Below are 20,693 nucleotides of genomic sequence, written 5' to 3' on the forward strand. Positions count from 1 at the left end.
ATAAAAACCATCAGAACAAACAAAAATAGGCTTTAACATCAACATCTAGTTGTGAATAAAAAGAAACTCACCTCTCTGTGAAGTTTTGAAGGACGGCGAGCAGGTTCGCCAGCATATTTACAACGTGTACTTCTTTTTCCAATCCCAACGGTGTGTATTCTGCCCGAAAGAGAAAAGAGCAAGATTATACACAATACTAGACTGAAAATAAAAAAATCATGAGGAATTAAATTGCTCGGTGTGAAAACGTTTGATCACTTCTCAGGGTCACGGATGGCATATGGGAATGTAGTGCTGAGTATGTAATGTTCAAATGTGCCATTTCAGTCTGTATAATTACACCCGGTGACAATTTTATGGTGGTGTCCTAATCAATAATTCAAGGATTTAGCGTACATAACTTGATAACGACAAGAATTCATTATGAAACTGCAATATCCAAAATCCGTTTCAAGGAATATGTCGCAATTACAATTTATATCAGAAAACAAAATGTGATCAGTAAACTGGAGTGTTTTTTTATATAAGATATCTTGCACGTTGCGTTTGTATGACTGTTCTGTGGACATGGAGTCAAACTGTTCATTCCACAATGTGTGAATCTGACTTTGCAGATTTTGGTGTATTACAAGATTTGAGGGTAATGTTAAGGTGTACTGTTGTGGTTAGGGGCTTGTATTTCATTATTAATATGGTCCCCCTCTAGTTTAAATTGGGAATTTGGTTAAAACTTGGACTGGTGTTACACGACCAAAAAAGAACTGACTCAATCTTAACACTTTACCCATGGTTTAACAATACAATACTTTTATACAGCTTATACCAAGTTTATTTCAGTGTACTGTATGAAGTCAGGGTTACCACAAGTTCACACAGGTGTCTTAAAGGGATACTCCACCAAAAATAAATATTCTTTCATCATTTACACACCCTCAAGTTGTTCCAAATCTGTTGTTCTGCTGAACAAAAGGAAAGATATTTGGAGTTACCAAACAGATCTGGGGCACTATAGACTTCCGTAGTAGGGAAAAATCTACTATGGTGCCCCAGAATTGTTTAGTTTCCAACATTCTTTAAAATATCTTGTGTTCAACACAAAACCTGATTGATTACATATATTCTTGCAAATGCATTTTTTGTTCACACACAGGTTTGGAACAACACTCTTAAAAATAAAGGTGCTTAAAATGCCATAGAATAACCATTTTTGGTTCCACAAAGAACCATTCAGTCTCTAAAGAACCAGCTCTTTCTTTCCTTTTTATAAACTGAAGAACCTTTTTCACCACAAAGAACATATTGTGAAACAGAAATGTTCTTAAGATGTTAAAGGTTCTTCTATGGCATCGTGAAGCAGCTTTGTTTTTAAGAATGCACTTGAGGGTGAGTAAATGATGACAGAATGTTTATTTTGGGGTGCACTATCCCTTTAACAGAGTAACCACAGCTGTAGATCACTGACATTTAGACATTTTCTACTTAAGTTTGACAACCAAAAACATATTGTCATTTCAAACAAAATCTTTATTGTTAAATCTAACAAACCTATTTTTGTCAAATGTTTTCATTAAAAAGTGCATTTGTACTATCAATCTGACATTTACTTTGATATTTTGTTAATTGCAGTGATAACATTTTTAACCATGGCTCAGATGTATAAACACTTTCTACAAATGACTCATGCATTTTAAGGGCAGTTAGCAATCGAGCAGCAAATATAAATATAGGAATATTTCATTTTCTGCAAGTTTTTGTGGTCAAACATACACATGTTGTGTTCACGTGTTTATAGAAACTTTCCATTCACAAAATCATGTTTATACTGTATAAACATTCTTTGTGCATTTTGACATAAAAAACAACATTATTAGGAGGACTTAAACTGTTTCCGTCATAGGGACCAAAAGAAATGTCCCACGGGGTCAAAATTTACTTGCAGAAATGTGTTTCTCACAACATAGGTACCAGTGTTCGCTATTATAGGGCCATCAAAATAAATGCAAAACAGATGGCATTCTGTGTCTTTGGTTCTTGCGAAGCCCTGTGGTTTCCCTGGGCATCATATAACAGGTGTTCATCTCCTGCTTTACAGAACGGTGAGAATAAATTCATCACAGTATCTGCATAAAACACACACATACCTTCACAAACACCTTCAGACACTGTGTGTGTGCTAAAACTGGTGTGCACTTTATCACCTCATAAAGAAAGCAAATATTCTCTACCTAAAAAACACTTTACAAGCTCTTTGTCACATCTTTAATGTGCCTGTAAACCAGTTCAGTAAGCACATTGGTATAATAATAGCCACCAATTCAAAACCACCTTCCATTATGCCTTTCACTACCCTTAGTTTAAAATGCTCCGCATGCAAAGCATTCTGGGTAATTACAGAATGGTTAAGGCAGCACGATGGCCTCCTCATAATACACAACCACTAAATAGCGTCTCACATCCAGAACCTTTTCATATATTGTGTTACTCTCCTTTCAACACCTGATTCACTTTTACACCAATATTGTTTTTTAATGGAATAAAGAAGGGCAAAAAGAAGAAATATGATTGACAGGTGTAGAAAAGTGAGGAAATTGAGATAATATCCATCATTCATTAAAGTCCAGTTATCAGGGCTGGATTGGTAATCGGCATACCGGGCTGAAACGGACGCATGGGCCAGAGAGATGGACGGATTAGAAGCGTGAATCGGGCGCGTATGCACGGAACGCGAATGCAATTGCGAATCGGACATGTATGCAGGAAAGGCAATGACAGCAGCACAACCTACCACTCGCAACCCCAAACCCCCCCCCCCCTTTGACACAAATGGTGGAGGACCGAAGCTGGTCAAAAATGCCAGTGCCAATTTAACGTCCCAGTCCAGCCCTGCCAGTTATAAAGGCATGGCATGTAATCCATTACACTGCTAAACTTGGATCAGTGACTTCATGCTGGGTTTGTGTGTGTGTGTGTGTGTGCAGGCCAAAGTGCCTCTATCCATCTTAAGCTGACAGAAAGACGAGTGAAATATTGATTTTACTGTTCACACTCTAGTGAAGTACAGATAACCAGGAAAATCTGCCCAATGTAGCACAGAACCAACACAACTCACAGGTGCACAACACAACGTCGACAAGTCTCAGCTCTCACAACACCTGGCCCATTTGTTCAAAAAATCTAATTCAATTCAGCGCAGTTTTATTCTCCACAGGGTCTATTTCAATATATGTGCTAAAACAATTTGCAATGAAAAGGTAATGATAATATTTTTCTCCCTTTCTCCTCCTGACTGCCCAAGGCGTAGTGCTGAATGGCATCACGCAGCATTACCGACACAATTTATCTCACCTGCACTCTGCATTATTACACATTTACAAAAAAGTCCTTTAAAAGTTTACCTCTTACTTTTTTACTTCTGGGCAAAAAGAAATGAAATGAACAAGATTCAAGTTACAGACCCAAAACCGTTCTTATATGCACACATATTGCACGTGTTTACAGTGTGTTAACATGTCACACATTGTATGAATGTCATCACATTGGATAACAAAATTTCCCTTTCTGTCGGTCTCTCGACGTTGTGTCGAACCGACAGATGGGGTTCGTCCTTGAGAACCAATCGCTTCCGACTTCTCTAGAAAAGGCCAATGAAAATTGGCGAATGAAATTTGCATGCCGGACTCCGCCCCAGGATATCCGGGTATAAAAGGGAGACGTCGTGCCTAATTCATTCACCTTTTGTTCTTCGGAGCTTTCGCTCGTGATCAACAGACTTCTCTACAAGACTGCCGGCTCTACGACGTGGTGCAGCGGACGGTCCCTTCCTGCAGCGACTTCCCCTGGGCGTCTCGGCGGTTCCAGAAGTGTTCGAGTTTTTTCTCTAAAAGAGCAAATTTCTCCAGCGTGGCATGTCCCGCTGTTCTCTTGGGTGCAACACACTCATCGAGGAGGGGGACGGACACGATATCTGCTTCCAGTACGCTGGGGCAGATATTGTGGATACGTCCTGCCCGCACTGCGGGCGGCTGACGATTCAGACGTTGCGTCACGGGTGGCTGTGTTCCCACGGGACTCAGCCACCACCTTGTCTGCTTCCCGTTCCGTGACGGCAGGACTACGGCCCTGCCGCCCGCTACGGCGAGCAGCGAGGGTGATATGAGGATTACTGTGAGCGCTAATCCGTCAGCCACTGGCTCGCGGACCGTTCGCACCTCGCTTTGCTCGTCTGACCGTTCCCCATAAGACGGTCCGCCGTCTTATTCCTCAATTACGTATCGGACACGGTACGTGATGATGAGGTGTCTGTTGCAGCATCGGAGGGTGACTTACTGGCATCAGACTCCGACGATTCCTTGAAGCTCCCTCCCTCGGGGGGTCGAGATCAGGAAGAAGCGGGTGTCGAAATGTCAGCCATGCTTTCCCGGGCCGCCGGCTTTGGGTTGCGGTGCACCGCACTGCCTCTCCCAACGCTCGCGGCTGGATACACGGTACTTCGGGCTTGAGAGCGGCTCCAAGCCGCACTCGCCCTCAGTGCCGTGTTTCCCCGGAAGTGCATGAGGAACCTAGTACGACCTGGAACGCCCCCTTCGGCGCGTACACGTCAACTAGTTCCATCACCCTTTCTTCCCTCGATGGTGGGGCAGCTAGAGTGTCCCCCGGGGCTCGACCTAAACTCCCGTCCAAAGCACGTAGGCTTTTCGGCATCTGAGGTGTCGAGAGCTTACTCTGCTGCGGGCCAAGCTGTCCCCTTCTCTCCATGCTATGGCCTTCCTGCAGGCCAATGCGCGGAGAGAGCTCCACGAGGGTAAGACCGACCCAGCGCTTATGCAGGAACTCCGCGGCTTCACCGACCTCGCTCTCGGGCGAGCAAGGTGATTGCGCGGGCCCTGGGTCGGGCGATGTCCACACTTATGGTCCAGGAGAGACACCTCTGGCTGAACCTTGCACAGGTGAGTAACTCTGAGAAAGTCCGCTTTCTCGATGCACCCATCTCGCAAAGGGGGGGCTGTTTGGTGATACTGTCGGGTTCGACAGTTAGGAAGCAGATAGAGGATATCACGTATGTCCTCCCCAGCCGCGACTCAACCGCCCTCTGGCCGCCGAGATCCCGTGCACCGTCTGCTTCCCAGCAGCCCTGGTCCTCTTCGAGACATCGAAGAGGAGACCACCACCCCATCAGCAGCCGCGGCGAAAGCCAATGCGGCCCTCATGGGAAGACCCCAGGGAGTTCGAGAATACCTTTCTAAAGTTTTTCTCCCTCTCTGGGCGTTTATATCAGCCGCTCTCACCCTCTACACGACGGTGTTCGGCAACTCGACGTTGCGTCACAACGAGACCCAATGTCGAGGATAATCAGCAGCCTAAGCACTCTCAATCGACGGTGCTTTGTGCCTCATATCGTCTGGGTATTATCACAGCCGCTCTCACCCTCTACACGACGGTGTTCGGCAACTCGACATTGCGGCAAGACCCAATGTCGAGGATAATCAGCAGCCTAAGCACTCTCAATCGACGGTGCTTTGTGCCACATATCGTCTGGGTATTATCACAGCCGCTCTCACCCTCTGCACGACGGTGTTCGGCAACTCGACATTGCGGCGAGACCCAATGTCGAGGATAATCATCAGCCCAAGCACTCTCATTCGATGGTGCGTTGTGCTACATCTTCGCCAGACAGGTAAAACTGCAGAGCCGATCTCCTCCCCGGGGGTCCCCCCCCATGGCGAGGGATCCGTACTGCCAGCCATCGAACAACCCCCTGGGAGGTCGATGAAGCAGAGCGTACCCCTAGCCTCCCTGTCGGTCCCTAGGAGCCTGTCTAGAGCTTCCCAAACCGTCACGGTGACTACGGAATACGGTCCGTCTCGGCTACGCGATCCACTCCCCGGACGACCGCCCAAGTTTCGGGGCATCCTCTTAACCTCAGCAGAGGCAAGGATGCCCCATGCTTCGGGCCGAGGTCGCCACCCCTCTGGTGAGGAAGCGATCGTGCTCGTCCCTCTAGCCGAGATGTTCAATGGGTTTTACAGCCCGTACTTCATCGTCTCCAAAAGAGCGGGGGTCGCTAGATCTGCATACCCTGAACAGGCACCTACTCAAGCTGCCGTTCAGGATGCTTACGCAGAAGCGCATCCTGGCATCTGTCAGATGTCAAGATGGATTCATGGCAATCGACCTGAAGGACGCTTACTCTCATGTCTCTTCTCCCTCGTCATCGCCCGTTCCTACGGTTCGCTTTCGAGGGTCAGGCATATTAGTACAGAGTCCTCCCCTTCGGTCTGTCCCTGTCCCCACGAGTCTTCACGAAGATCGTGGAAGCCGCCCTCACTCCCCTCAGGGAGAGAGGTGTGCAGGTACTAAACTATCTCGACGACTGGCTCATTTGACACACTCGTGAGATCTGTTATGTACACACAGGGACCTAGTGCTCCGGCACCTAGATCGATTGGGACCACAGGTCAACCGAAAGGGAGCAAGCTCTCCTCTGTGCAGAGCATACTCTTTTTTGGTATGGAACTCAACTCTGTCTACATTTCAGCGCGGTTGCGCTCAGTCAGTGTTGTACTGCCTGGAATTTTTCAAGCAGTCAGCGGGAGGAGGCTCCTGGGTACATGGCATCCTCGATGGTGGTGATACCCCTCAGGTTGATGCACATGAGACCGCTCCAACACTGGCTACAGAGTCGAGTTCCCTGGAGAGCGTGGCACACCGGCAGCAGGCGGATGGTGATTATGTTTTTCTGCCGACGCACCCTAACCCCTTGGTCTTCAATGACCTTTTATACGGACGGGGGTCCCTCTCGGGCAGGCGAGACGCGTCAGGGTCGACAGACGCCTCCCTGCAGGGTTGGGGTGCCGTGTGCAACGGGCACGCAGTGTCAGGGCGATGGACGGGCCCCCGCCTGCGCAGGCATATCAATTGCCTAGAGTTGTTGGATGTGCTACCCGCACTGAAGGGGTTACAACCTCTCGTGCAGAACAAGCACGTGCTGGTCCGGTCGGACAGCACAACTGCCGTAGCATATTTAACCGCCAGGGTGGCGTTCGCTTACGGCAGCTAACACGACTCGCCCGACGCCTCCTCCTGTGGAGTCCGCAGGTGAGCAGATCCCTGCGAGCCACACATATCCCAGGCGACCTGAACCAGACAGCCGATGCGCTCTCTCGTCAGTTGACGCCTCGCGGAGAGTGGCGACTCCACCCCCGCGTAGCCAGCTCATTGGGGACAGTCAGGGCGGGCTCAGGTAGACCCCTTCGCCTCCCTGGACACCACCCATTGCCGCTAAGGTACTCCCTGCCTCGGCACGGAGGCTCTAGCGCACAGCTGGCCGTGGGACAAGCGGAAGTACGTCTTCCCCCAGTGAGCCTCACTGCACAGACCCTGTGCAAGGTCAGGGAAGAGGAGCATCAAGTGTACTAGTTGCGCCATACTGGCCCAACCGGACTTGGTTCTCGGAGCTAATGCTCTTGACGACAGCTCCCCCCTGGCCGATTCCCCTGACGAAGGACCTGCTTTCCCAGGGGAAGGGCACGTTATGGCATCACGGGCTAGACCTCTGGAACCTCCATGTCTGGCCCCTGGACGGAACGAGGAGATCCTGAGTGGCCTAACCCCTGCGGCGGTTAAGACCACTACTCAGGCTAGGGCCCTGGCCACTAGGTGACTATACGCCTATAGTGGTGCCTCTTCTCATCCTGGTGCTCTTCTCGAAGAGAAGACCCGCGGAGTTGCTTGATCAAGTGGGTGCGGTCCTTCCAGAGACTCGAGAATAATCTCTCCCCTTCCACACTGAACGTGTATGTAGCCGCTGTTGCCGCTCATCACGACCCAGTTGCTGGTAGTCTCTAGGACAGCACAACCTGATCATTTGGTTCCTAGGGGCGCGGGAAGGACATCACCCGCGCTCCGTACCCTCTTACGACCTTGATGCGGTCCTGGAGCCCCTCGGAGATGCCGCTCTTTCTCACTTCACGATGAAGACGGCTCTCGGGAGGACGCTCAAGAGGGTAGCGGACCTACAAGCATTCTCCGTGTCCACAGATTGCCTAGAACTCGGGCCCGGTTATTCTCACGCTATCCTGAGACCCCGGCCCGGCTACGTGCCCAAAGTTCCCACCACTCCCCCGAGACACCAGGTGGTGAACTTACAGGCGCTCCCCACCGGGGAGGAAGACCCAACCTCATCCGTGTTGTGTCCAGTACGCGCATTGCGCCTCTGCTTGGACCGCACGCAGAGCCACAGTAGCTCTGAGCAGCTCTTTGTCTGTTTTGGAGATCAGCAGGGAGGGCTGTCTCAAACAGAGATTGACGCACTGGATCATGGGCGTCGTCGATGGCATACCTGTCCTAAGATCGCCTACGCCCACTGGGTGAGAGCTCTCTCCACACAGAGTACAGCTCCTCGTGGGCACTGGCGAGGCGCCTCTCTGGCAGACATCTGCAGAGCTGCGGGTTGGGCTACACCCATCACCTTCACGAGGTCCTACAGCCTCCGCGTAAAACTAGTCAGCTTGAGTCTTGCGGGCATCGGGCAAGACCGGCAACTGGTAGGGTGTACGCCTGTTCGGTTTTTTCCCCCTCTCTCGAGTGGGTCAGTATACCGATTCAGCCTCCATTCTTTCCCCACTGGGCAAAGAACAGGCACTCCATCCATCACTAAGCAAGCACTCCCTGGGGCGGGCTGGGCAGAGCAGCCCTGCCCCTTAGGCCGGGTTTCACCTGAGTTATTCGCAGCATAGCTCTAACCGGACCTAGTGCTACCAGACGTTGCAACTCCCCAGCAGGGCGGTTCCGTCTGATGTATCCTCATGCTGGTTCCCACCTTGGTAACCCATGACCTCCCCGGGTGGACCTCCACCTCGCGGTGTTTCTTCAGCCGCACTTTCTTCCCATGAGTTCTTCCCTATCGGTGAGACCATGTTGGTATCTCCACTATTCTCCTCCCTGCGGTAGGAAGTGGTCTCTGTAGCGCATCCCCCACTTGAGGAAGTAGCGCTTACCCAGTGCCTTACGGTTCCGGGCGGCTTCTCGCTGTTAGAGAAACAAGGCCGCCGCCTGTGAGGCCGAAGGTAGGGGCCGTCCCATCTTTCAAGAAAGCTCTGGGACCCCCTACCTACCCACTGGTAGGTTACAATTTCGCGGTAGCGTTCACGGCTGACACGCCCAGGCCTGTCACCGTCGCTTCGTTGAGATTGTGACAGGGCACCGTGTTATGGCGTTTTCCATTGGAACCCCATCTGTCGGTTCAACACAACGTCGAGAGACCGACAGAAAGGGAACGTCTCGGTTACGTTTGTAACCTCGGTTCCCTGATGGAGGGAACGAGACGTTGTGTGCTCTTGCCACAACACGTGCTGTCCTCTGCAGCAGTCGTGAGAGGTCTCAGGCTCCTCAGAACTAAGGTGAATGAATGAGGCACGCCGTCTCACTTTTATACCCGGATATCCGGGGGCGGAGTCCGGCATGCAAATTTCATTTGCCAATTTTCATTGGCCCTTTCTAGAGAAGTCGGAAGTGATTGGTTCTCAAGGACGAACCCCATCTGTCGGTTCGACACAACGTCTCGTTCCCTCCATCAGGGAACCGAGGTTACAAACGTAACTGAGACGATCTACTGTAGTCTTGTGTAGCCAGACCTTTATACTGAAGGTCTGGGAACCAAGGACCGCCTAAAAGGCCATATGACTGACAGGTAAAGCAACCAATCACATTTTGTTTTGTGCTGCGTCATGTTTAGGAGTGTGAAAATGTCCCCAAAGTATCAGACCGGTGTGCATTTATGAACTTGTCAAAAGTTTACAACAACGTTTATGCCGTAAACCTTGCATACTTCATGAATTCAACCAATCAGAGGACGACTTCAAATTTGTGTTCCGTATGCATCAGAAGTTCAGCCAACGGCCTGAGGCTGAGACTACAAAATATTAAATTGAAAGGGATAGTTCACAAAAAAAATGAAAATTCGGTCATGAATTACTCAACCTCACGTTGTTTCAAACCTGTATGAATAGTTCTGCCATGAAACTCTAGACGGCGCAGTCTAAAAGTCTAAATCTATCCGACATGATAACTACTACACGGTGAAGTGATTGGTTCGCTCCATATCAGCAGCCAATGAGCTTGCTGCTCTACGGTTAAATCTCGGCTAGTGATTGTTGTAGCGTTTCAGAAAGCAACCAGACTAAGATAAGTGAACGATCTTTACTCCTTACTACTAGCTGTGCATAATGTGTGATCTGCCTAATTTATTTTAAAATGATTAACCATGTAACAGTCAATACGTTTTCATGTTAGCAGTCTTGCATTGCATGCTCGAGCTAACATCAAGCTATCAGCAGCAACTTTACACATATGCGTTGTTACAGCACGAGCAACATGTAGCTAGAGCTATCGCTCAAACATGCCGAAGTAACTATATGGAAAAGGCTAAATTAATAAACTCTCGGTCGTTTGTATTTTACTGGTGTACAGCTGTCCTAGGAACCAAGTTGTCGTCCACACGGACTGATTAAGTGTTGCACAGGAAGACAAATTGATGAATGCTCATCTCTGCATCTTGTACATGCCCGTATTATGCGTTCATGCCTCCCCGTAACTAAATCCGTGCATATGTTGTTAACTAGTACACGTATTGATGTCCTCTGAGCTTCGTGGCTACCACTGGCGAGCGATGAGCGCATAGCGGCGTAAATTGCCACGAGAGAATACGCTAAATAGCATTAGCTCGTGCAGTGTCACACGTGTGTACATTTTAACTCGTTATTGCCAACTACACCATGCCTTTTCCGTAATGACGCAGATTGATCGTCAATGTTATTTGTATATCTTCTGTTACTGTCAGTGTGCAATGGTCTAAGTATACATGGTCGTCATTATACTGTACCTATCGTAATACAGATATCATTGCCAAGGATAAGTGGTGCAGATGTCATCAAGACTGTCAATAAATGCATCTTTGTAAAGAATCTTTACAATTACTCATTCTTTTACCGGAATCAGGTCATAATTGGCCGCTCAACCAGCGTTGCACAGAGTCACCCCACTACGTCTGGGGTCGCCATACTCCGCCAGTAATTACATGGTATCTAAGTGTGTGCAATGGCAGAAGCATGTGTTTCACTGACTTAATGGTCGAGATAAGTATCAATGACCTTATCTTGATAAATTGCTCGGGTGGATGCTGGGGTCTCATCTTTGGACTGCAACGTATAATTGTTAAATAACATTGCACTTAGGCCCGGTTTCACAGACTAAAAGGAATGTGTGACCTGTCTTAACAGAATATAAATTGCCCAGAAATATCTTAAAATATATCAGTGCCATTGTTTTGTCTCAAGATGCTCACCAGTAATGTATTCTTCTAAGGCATTTTCATAAAAGCGACATAAATATCTTAATTCAACTAAGACATAGTCCTAGCTTAAGCTAAGCCGTGTCTGTGAAACCGGGCCTTAGTCTATTAGAATTAAGCCGGTCGGCATGAAAGCCAAGGTTCACATAGTCATAGGCATCAGTGTTAAGCCAGTTGGCTTGGTAGCCAAGGCTCACATAGTTAAAAGCTACTAGTGTTAAGCCGGTTGGCGAGGTAAACCAAGGCACACATAGTCATAGGCCATTAGCGTTAAGCCGGTCGGCATGAAAGCCCAGGCACACATAACCCATAGGTCATTAGCATTTAGCCGGTCGGCATGAAAGCCCAGGCACACATAGATAGTAATACATGCGGTTCACATAGTGCTTTGGGTACACATGTCTTGGCGATAGATCTGTTGGGGGTGTTCTTGTCCACGGCTTGATTTGATCATTTCTGTGTCTCCTGCTTTGATGGGGGGTTATTCATATGTTATATGTGAAGCAGCAGCATTCCTTATATGCACACAGCAGCATGTTGCGGATATATTGGCAGTAGCAAGTTTCCTTAGATCTATTCCGCCAAGACCAAATACATTTTATGTCATGCACACTACCATGCTAAACATTCCGAGAGTTGTCATGAAAGAAATATATTTCTTTGGTTGAACACAAAGAAAGATATTTGGATGAATGTAAGCAACTGAGATTTCTGTGGCACAATTTACTACCATTAAAATGGATGTTTTCCTAAACTCTACAAAAAATCTTCTTTTGTGTTCAACAGAACAAAAAAAAAAACAATAATTCTTTCTACTATGGTATTTAATGGTGCCCCAGAAATGTCAGTTGCTAACATTCATCCAAATATCTTCCTTTGTGTTCAACCAAACAAAGAATTTCATACAGGTTTGGAACAACTTGAGGGTGAGTAAATGACAGAATTTTCATTTTTGGGTGAACTATCCCAACCTTTACACAAAGAGCTTTTTTATAGAACCCCACACCTGTGTGAACTTGAGGGGATGCAGAACTCATATATCTACTAAAATGAGCTTAGGACCCCAAAAAGCAGAGATTCGGAATCATTTGCTGAACGTTTACAGCTGTGTGTGTATTTTTACATGAAGTTCCTGTATATTCACACATGGGAGTGCAGCTGTGGACACTTGTTATTGTTCCATTTTCTTTATCTTTAGATTTGTTGCCAAAATGCACCCATAATTGTCTACTAAAGAAAAACTACAATTAATCAATACTTCAGGGTTTATTTCTCTGTTCCAACACCCTCCAACTGCTGCTTTGTATTACCATAAATTATTTAATAGATGTTGTAGTGGCTGTGGATAAATGGCATGTATTGTCAGGTAATGTCTTTTAATAGCGTCAAAGTACTTACTCTTAATGGCACCCTCTCCAGACACTACTAACAAGAGAAATAATTGTGAAGAAATAGTATAACATGCACCAATAAGTCATGCAAAATATGAAAGAATTATTTTTATTGATTGTCCAGCTTAGCAAGCATATCGCTGCTGTCCTTTTGAATCCTTGTACAACCATATTTTGAGATTTTTATTTTATTGTCATATATGATCATTATTGATCACCTTTTATGTTTGTCACTAGGTTTTGCAAATATCTAACCAATACAAAGTATTGAAAGTATGTTTGTCAACTTTAACACATTATTTAGTAATTTGAACTTAATTTGTTAAAGTAAATTTCAGTCAGAAAAACCAAGGATTACTTTATTTTAGTATGTTAAATTTAAAATGGACATAATACAATTCAGTTAAGCTTACTTAATTGAATCAAGGCAACGAGTTCTCACAATTCAATTAAGTAAACAAATTTGTTTTTACAGTAGTGTTTTTTCCATTTCCTGAAAAACAGTGAATTTGGACATACAAGGTTTCAGAAGGACAGCGACAAAATAAAGTTTTGAGCAAAAAGATGACATGACACCTACCAATGAGACCACTGGTTCTGTTCATTTAGTGATAGTAGTTAAAATTCTTTCATAAGAAATTCACCCCCTTGTCATTTCAAACCTGTATGACTTTCGTTCTTCTGCAGAACACAAAAGAAGATATTTTGAAGAATGTTGGTAACCAAACCACACTGGAACCCACTGACTTCCATTGTATGGACACAAAACCACTAAGACAAAATATCTTCTTTTTAGTTCCACTGAGTAAAAAGTCAAAACGACAAGGGCGTGAATAAACGATGACAGAATTTTATTTTTGGATGAACTATCCCTTGCATGCCTACAACCACCATACGAGTGCCTAATACTAACAATACCACATAGGCTACTAATAAAATCAACTTCATTTTTACATTTTCTGAGAAAAGTTTAAATGCTGCTTGCATGTGCAAATCTCACTGCCACTATGTTGGAATGTCATGGACGTTTGCCAGGGTGTTGCTATGCGGTTGCTAACGTGGCTTTTTCCACATTGCTATGCACATGTTAAGTGTACAGAGCTAGGTTGTTTCTTAAAAACGCAATCACTTAGAAAAGTAATAACACACCTTTCCTCAACAAGCCACATAATGTGAGCTACCATGTTCAAAGCACAGACAGCAGGGGTTCAGTTTGCAGATAAAAATGAGAATGTGCATCTCAGAGTAGATGATTCAAAGTGATATGGATTATTATTTATGACAGCATGGCAACATACAAAGACCAATAATACACATGTATCTTAGACACTTGATGAATGTTGGAATACACTTTAAAGAGAGAGAATTACTCCAAAAACACACAAAGCAGACGTTGCGTGTTCTTTCTTCCAACCGATTGCTCATTTTTCTGTTTCTTCAAAGAAGCACTTCAGCATCGCCTCGCCTGAAAGCGCAGTTTTTCTCCCCCCACTACCGTCGTCCTCAGATGTGCGGTGAAGAAAAATCTCAGTGAGAAAAGTCGTCCGCCGCAGAAATCAATCGGACACTTTAACAGCTGAGGCATGAGACCTCCAGCTGTTATCCTCGAACCGCAGAAAAACACGCAGCTCAGGATAAACATTTGAAATTTCCTATTCCTCTGGCGAGTCTGTGTATCGGTTTCATTATCCGCTGGAAATCTACAGCCTCACCCCTGGTGTCTCTCATATTAAATATTTGATGTTGGGTCTCTGTGTTTGTGTACACATTTCAAACTTTTTTCTTTGGATCCGACACGTGAAAAGAAAATAAGTATGTGATTTTATCTTCTTGATTGTGATCAATGTCTATATATATCAAACTCAATACTAAAGCTGGTCTGGTAAAAGGTGTGTGTGTGTGTGTGTGTGTGTGTGTGTTTGTGCTTTTGTTGTTTAGTCAGAGATTGTTTTGTATTGATCTTGTCTCTTCAGAGATGGTCAGACAAGTGTTCAGGATTTGGTGCTATGCCTGCATCTCTCCCTAATACGTTTGTCCAGATATGGCTCCATGCGCGCTTGACCTCTCCCTCTCTCTTTTTCTTTAAGATGAAATCTTTTCTTTCTCATGACATTCTAGACTGTCTGAACTGGAATATATGTATGGCTTACTGCACAATTGGAAAAAACGAGTATACTACAGTATATTTATTTATTTAGTAGAAATAGAGCTGAATAGATTTGTATAGAATTTTTCACATCGTTTTTCTACTGTATATGAGCGGGGGTGGTGGGGGATGTGAGGAGGAACCAGACAGTAGTGAGAGGTGTTAATGTAATTTCTGATCCACACAGAGGCAGATGGTACAGTGGAGACCTGTTCTGTCATTTCTTGTTCATGTATGACTCACAGGCCAAACAGCAGGTGTGTTAAGTCAACGGAAGCAACATGTCCACTCCTGTGCGTCTCTCACACATATCCCATCATCCTCTGCTCTGGTCCCATATGCATTTACACCACGGGGCAAAGTGTTTGGCCACGAGAACAGCAGCTGGTTACTGAGGACTGGCCGTGTTGCGATGGAGGGAGGCTATTTTTATGTAACTGTTCTGGTGGACAAAAACAAATAAAGTAAAAAGAAAAAATAAACAGCCTATTTTGTAATCACTGCTTCCTTCCAGCTGTATGAGTCATAAACGTGTCTGTGCACACATATAGCGTGACCTTTCACGGCTCGTATTTTTCAAACGCATTACATTTTTGGACAGCTAAACATGATTACAAACATTAAAAAAGTAAATGCACATTTTCTAAGAGTTGGATTTAAAGTGTTTGGAAATGTTTGAGATATTAAAGATATTATACATAAGGGGCGATTCACATTTCGCGTCTAAAAACGCATGGAAAAGTATTCTGCGGTATTCTGAAAAGTTGAACTATTTTCATCTTGATGCGGCGTCGACGCGCCTTGAAAAATGGGAGCGTCGAACTGCATGCGCATCGTGACCGCAACTAACCGCTCCCTAACGAACTTAGAAAAGTTATTTTAACAAAAGACCTGAAATGTGAATCGGGCTTAACTATGTCTTCAGAGGTGTAGACCTTACATAATGAAACGTTATGTTTTTATTACCTTAGAATGAGCTATTTCTAGCTACATACACTGCAGGTCCCCTTACATGGATTTCTCCATATTGTTTCTACAGTAGCCCTAAACGGACAAACTCCTCTACAGAACGTGTCTCGTAAATACGTTATCTCCTTCGGTAAAGAAGCGAAAACGTGATGACATCTTATTTCTGTGTCGGCCAGCGTAGAACTTCGAATGGAGAGGAGTGGAGTGAGCCATTGGTTACAATTCACAACCTCACCACTAGATGCCACTAAATGTCATACCTTTAAAGATATCTCATGACTGACTTTTTACACATTTGGGTTGATTTTGTGAAATAAAACTGAGGATTCTCTGATCATTAATAACTGACAGCATCAGCCGATGATTCACCATACATTTCTTCCCAACTTGGAGTTTTCTCCCTCTGTTTAGTCAACAGTCTGATGTGTTCGACTTACATCCTTCTTCATTTCTTTCCAATTTTCATTTTGCCACAAGTACATTTTTGCATTTGCCAGATGCTCTTATCCACAACAGCTTAAAGAACATTGAAGGTACACATTCATTCTGCCTCTTTATCTGTCTCCATTTTTCATTCATTTACTTACTCACATAACTACAGCAGTTGTTTGCATTGAATGTTGCTTCCCTTTCACATTTGATTCAGATTATCCACAGTCGACTTCACTGTCACTGGAGTGTCCCAGTTTACTACAACCAAAACATTTCATCATTCATCACCATTTCATCATTCGAAATTTACAAATCAGTAAGAGAAAGTTATGTTTTATCATGTTACTCATATCAAGTATCGACTTCCTTGTCAGGGAGCTATTAATCAAAAACTCACTAGCCACTCAGGGTAAAGCGGCCATTAGTCCCGCCTACACGTGAGATTTGTGCCAGAGAGGCGAACGAAAACTTGAGAAGTGTAAACGAAAACTCGAAAAGCGCAAATGAAAAATCTAGCAGCGAATTCAAAACTATTATCTGCAAAAATGAAACTTAGAAAATTGTTAAGAAAAATCTTGCAACTGAGTTTATTGTTTTCATTATCAAAGTGTTTTTTTTCTTTCTCATTGTATATTTTTGTTCGTTTTTTTAAAGTTTGCGTTCATTTTTATTGACACAAAAGTAATCCCATAAGGAAGCATCATTAATTTCTGTAGCACACATGGTACTGTATACTTATGCACCAAAGTTTAACATTTGGAGGATTTGTTCAAATCCATGATTATCCTGCCAGCAAATAAGCAGTTAGCAATCATTATAAATGTTAGATTCATCATTTTACAGTGATGATTAGTAGTTACCATTGTTTAGGTCAGATGGGGTGATGGAGGCGCTTGACAGTCATCAGAGATAAAAACAGGTTGAAGTGATACTTTGTACTGCGTTTGTGTGTGTGTTAACTGACAGGTATTGTTCCAGTAATCCTTTCAGAAAATGTTCTGGGGAACAGACTGAAGGAAAGAGGAGAAATTATAGCCTCTTTAACACATTTATTAATTAAGCAGACATGTTAATCCAAAGGGAACTATGATGATTTATCACATGAAGGCAGTAAGATGAGAAGAGCTTTAATGCAAATATTTTTCAGAGGAAAATGAGAACCAAAGATAATGTAGAAATTTGTCAGTTTGTGTGTTCTCTGGGAATCAAACCTGTGGCTTTTCTAGTTGAGCTAGAGGACCACTGAACACATGAAATATAGAAATAGTTACAGTATATAGTAGGGATGCACCGATACCAGGACCAATACCTCACGTGGCATACCTGACAGAACTGACTGAAATTTGTGCTTTGAAAGTTTGTGACAAGCACATCAAATTACAGCTTTTTTCATAATGTGTTTGAGGCGGACTTGTTCGTAATTAGTTTCAGTGTGTTTTGCTTGGAAAATTGCCACCTCACCCCAAAAAAATACATGTACAGGCATCGGTATCGGCGAGTTTCAGAAAAATATATATCAGCCTTTAAAAAATGGTATCGGAGCACCCCTAGTATATAAAATATTATTTATTAGTGATGCTTTGAAAAAGCATAACTATTGTTATTCGAACATACATACTTCTTATAATTATTCTTTTTCCGCCAAAAGTTTGGCACGCTACTTGTCCCGCAGCTTTTGACGTAGACGGGCCTATTCGGGAATGGTGTGCTATGACTTTTATAAGCGATCGGGTGGGGGGGGTGCGATGGGGGGGCGAAAAACCACCCGAAAAATCCCATTGACTTAACATTGCGCCCAACTTTGAGGGATCGTAGCTCCGAGTGACGATATCGTAGAAACATGAATATAATACACGATTTGAAGGGGTTATCAGGCTCTATAAGAACATCACTCACAATGGGGTGTAAGTTGCACCCCTGGGGTGTGAGAATCTCCGAAAATTTCCATATACTTATAATGGCGCCCATAGACTCCCATTCAAAACCTAGACACCTATATATTCACGCGTTATTTTTTCGCTTTGGACCCATGAATGACTACATCAAATCGAGCGGCCCATTGAGGAATGGTGTGTGATGACTTTTGGAAGCGATCGGGTGGAGGGGGTGCGTAAGGGGGCGAATAAAAACCCGAAAAATCCCATTGACTTAACATTGCGCCCAACTTTGATGGGTCGTAGCTCCGAGTGAGGATATCGTAGAAACATGAAAATAATACACGATTTGAAGAGGCTATCAGGCTTTGTAAGAACATCACTCACAATGGGGTGTAAGTTGTACCCCTGGGGTGTAAGAGCCTCCCAAAATTTCCCAATCACAGGAAGAATGCCCATATAAGGCGTAAAACGTCCCGCGTTGAATATCTTAGCAGTACAACCAATTAGAGACAAGGGGGTGGGCTCATTTTACTCAGGCTACCAATCAGTGTGACATGATCATTATGAAGTTATTAAGCCACGCCCATAGCAACCATTTACAGCAACCTAGCAACTGATCCCATAGACTCCCATTATAAAAAGTCCATGTGGATATCTTTGCAACACAGTGTCGTAGAGACAAGGAGGTGGGCTCATTTGACTCACACAACCAATCAGTGTCACGGGAATCGGGATCATCTTGAAGCTATTAAGCCACGCCCATAGCAACCATTTACAGCAACCTAGCAACCGATCCCATAGAGTTTCATTATAAAAGGTTCAGGTGGATATCTTTGCAACACAGTGTCATAGAGACAAGGGGGTGGGCTCGTTTTACTCAGGCAACCAATCAGTATCCCAGGATCATCATGAAGCTTCGAAGCCACGCCCATAGCAACAAAACATGTCAGCCTAGCAACCGTTTAGCAATACCTATATCTCTGCATCGGAACATCGTAGAGGGACGGGGTTGGTTCTTTACACTCATAGCTTAGAGCATCATCAATTGGCAGATGCTAAGCCACGCCCATAGCAACCAAACAGGTTAGCCTAGCAAACATTTAGCAAAACCTATATCTCTGCATAGGTACTTCGTAGAGACACGGGGGGTGGTTCGATTCACTCATAGGTTAGAGCAGAGGTCCCCAACCCCTGGGTCGCGACCCAGTACCGGGCCGTGAAAGAGCCGTTGCCGGGTCGCAAGAATGTGCTAAAAATCCCTGTTACGCCACTGTATATTTTTATTATGCCTTGGCCCTTTAAGAGCGACCGTTCAAAATTACACAGAGGGTGCGTCAGAATTAAAATGAGTGCCAAACAAACATCGCTCGAAGGTTTCTTTAGTGGAGGAGGTAAGAAAAGACCAAGTGATGGGGATTCAGAGACAATTAACGTTACTTACGAGAAAAAGGGGAAAAAGAAAGCCACCTTTAACCGAAAATATGACGATTCATATCTAAATTATGGGTTCGTCGCTACCGGCAGCTCACAAGCTCCAAGCCCTATGTGTGTAATATGTGGAGATAAATTAGCGAATGAGTCAATGAAGCCCTCAAAATTGCTTCGACATCTTGAAACTAAGCACCCAGCACTGAAAAACAAACCCTTTGATTACTTTGAACGAAAAAAACGTGAACAAATAGGGCAACAGCAACTGCTGAAAGCCAATACGTCGACAAACGTAGCTGCACTGAGAGCATCATACTTGGTGGCTGATCGTATCGCTAAAGCTAAAAAGCCTTTCACTATTGGGGAGGAATTGATTTTGCCGGCTGCCAAAGACATTTGCCGTGAGATGTTTGGCGAAACTGCAGCTAACAAAATAGGCCAGATTCCTCTTTCAGCTACCACTGTCACAAGGAGAATTGATGACATCGCACATGACATCGAAGAGCAATTGTTAGAAAGGATTAACGAGTCACCGTGGTATGCACTGCAAGTCGACGAATCGACCGATGTTGACAACAAGGCAATACTACTTGTTTTTGTGCGATATATATTTCAAGACGATGTGCACGAGGACATGTTGTGTGTGCGCTCAATGCCAACTAACACAACTGGGGCAGAAATGTTCAAGTCTTTGAATGACTACATATCAGGGAAACTTGACTGGTCATTTTGCGTTGGAATATGCACAGACGGAGCTGCGTGTATGACTGGCCGACTGTCCGGCCTCACTACCCGGGTTAAAGAAGTTGCCCCTGAATGTGAACCTACACACTGTGTCATACATCGGGAAATGCTGGCTAGCCGTAAAATATCACCAGAACTACACTCTGTGCTGAATGACGTTGTTAAAATAATTAACCACATCAAAGCAAATGCCCTCAACTCCCGAATTTTCGAACAGCTTTGCGAAGAAATGGAAGCAGAACACAAACGCCTTCTGTTACACACGGAAGTCAGGTGGCTTTCTAGGGGGAGATCTTTGGCGAGAGTTTACGAGTTAAGAGAGCAGATACAGATATTTCTTTCAGAAAGAAAGTCACCAC

The 20,693-nt window shown here is 44.8% G+C and overlaps 1 protein-coding gene across 4 annotated transcripts in view; it reads right to left on the reverse strand.

Annotated features, from left to right (window-relative positions):
- Window positions 1–14,139, reverse strand: part of sphkap (SPHK1 interactor, AKAP domain containing) — a 74,873-nt gene extending 60,734 nt beyond the window's left edge. For 2 of the 4 annotated variants that reach the window (XM_057347369.1, XM_057347370.1), the window contains exon 1: window positions 72–151. In XM_057347369.1, coding sequence (XP_057203352.1) covers window positions 72–115 — 44 coding nt within the window. In that variant the 5' untranslated portion in view covers window positions 116–151. Of the gene's footprint in view, window positions 1–71; window positions 160–12,745; window positions 12,770–14,121 lie in introns of those variants that run through there. The other 2 variants (XM_057347368.1, XM_057347372.1) reach the window with 2 other exon arrangements.
- Window positions 14,140–20,693: the final 6,554 nt, after the last annotated feature.

The sequence above is a fragment of the Triplophysa rosa genome, linkage group LG12 (assembly GCF_024868665.1).
Source record: "Triplophysa rosa linkage group LG12, Trosa_1v2, whole genome shotgun sequence".
NCBI classification, from domain to species: Eukaryota; Metazoa; Chordata; class Actinopteri; order Cypriniformes; family Nemacheilidae; genus Triplophysa; species Triplophysa rosa.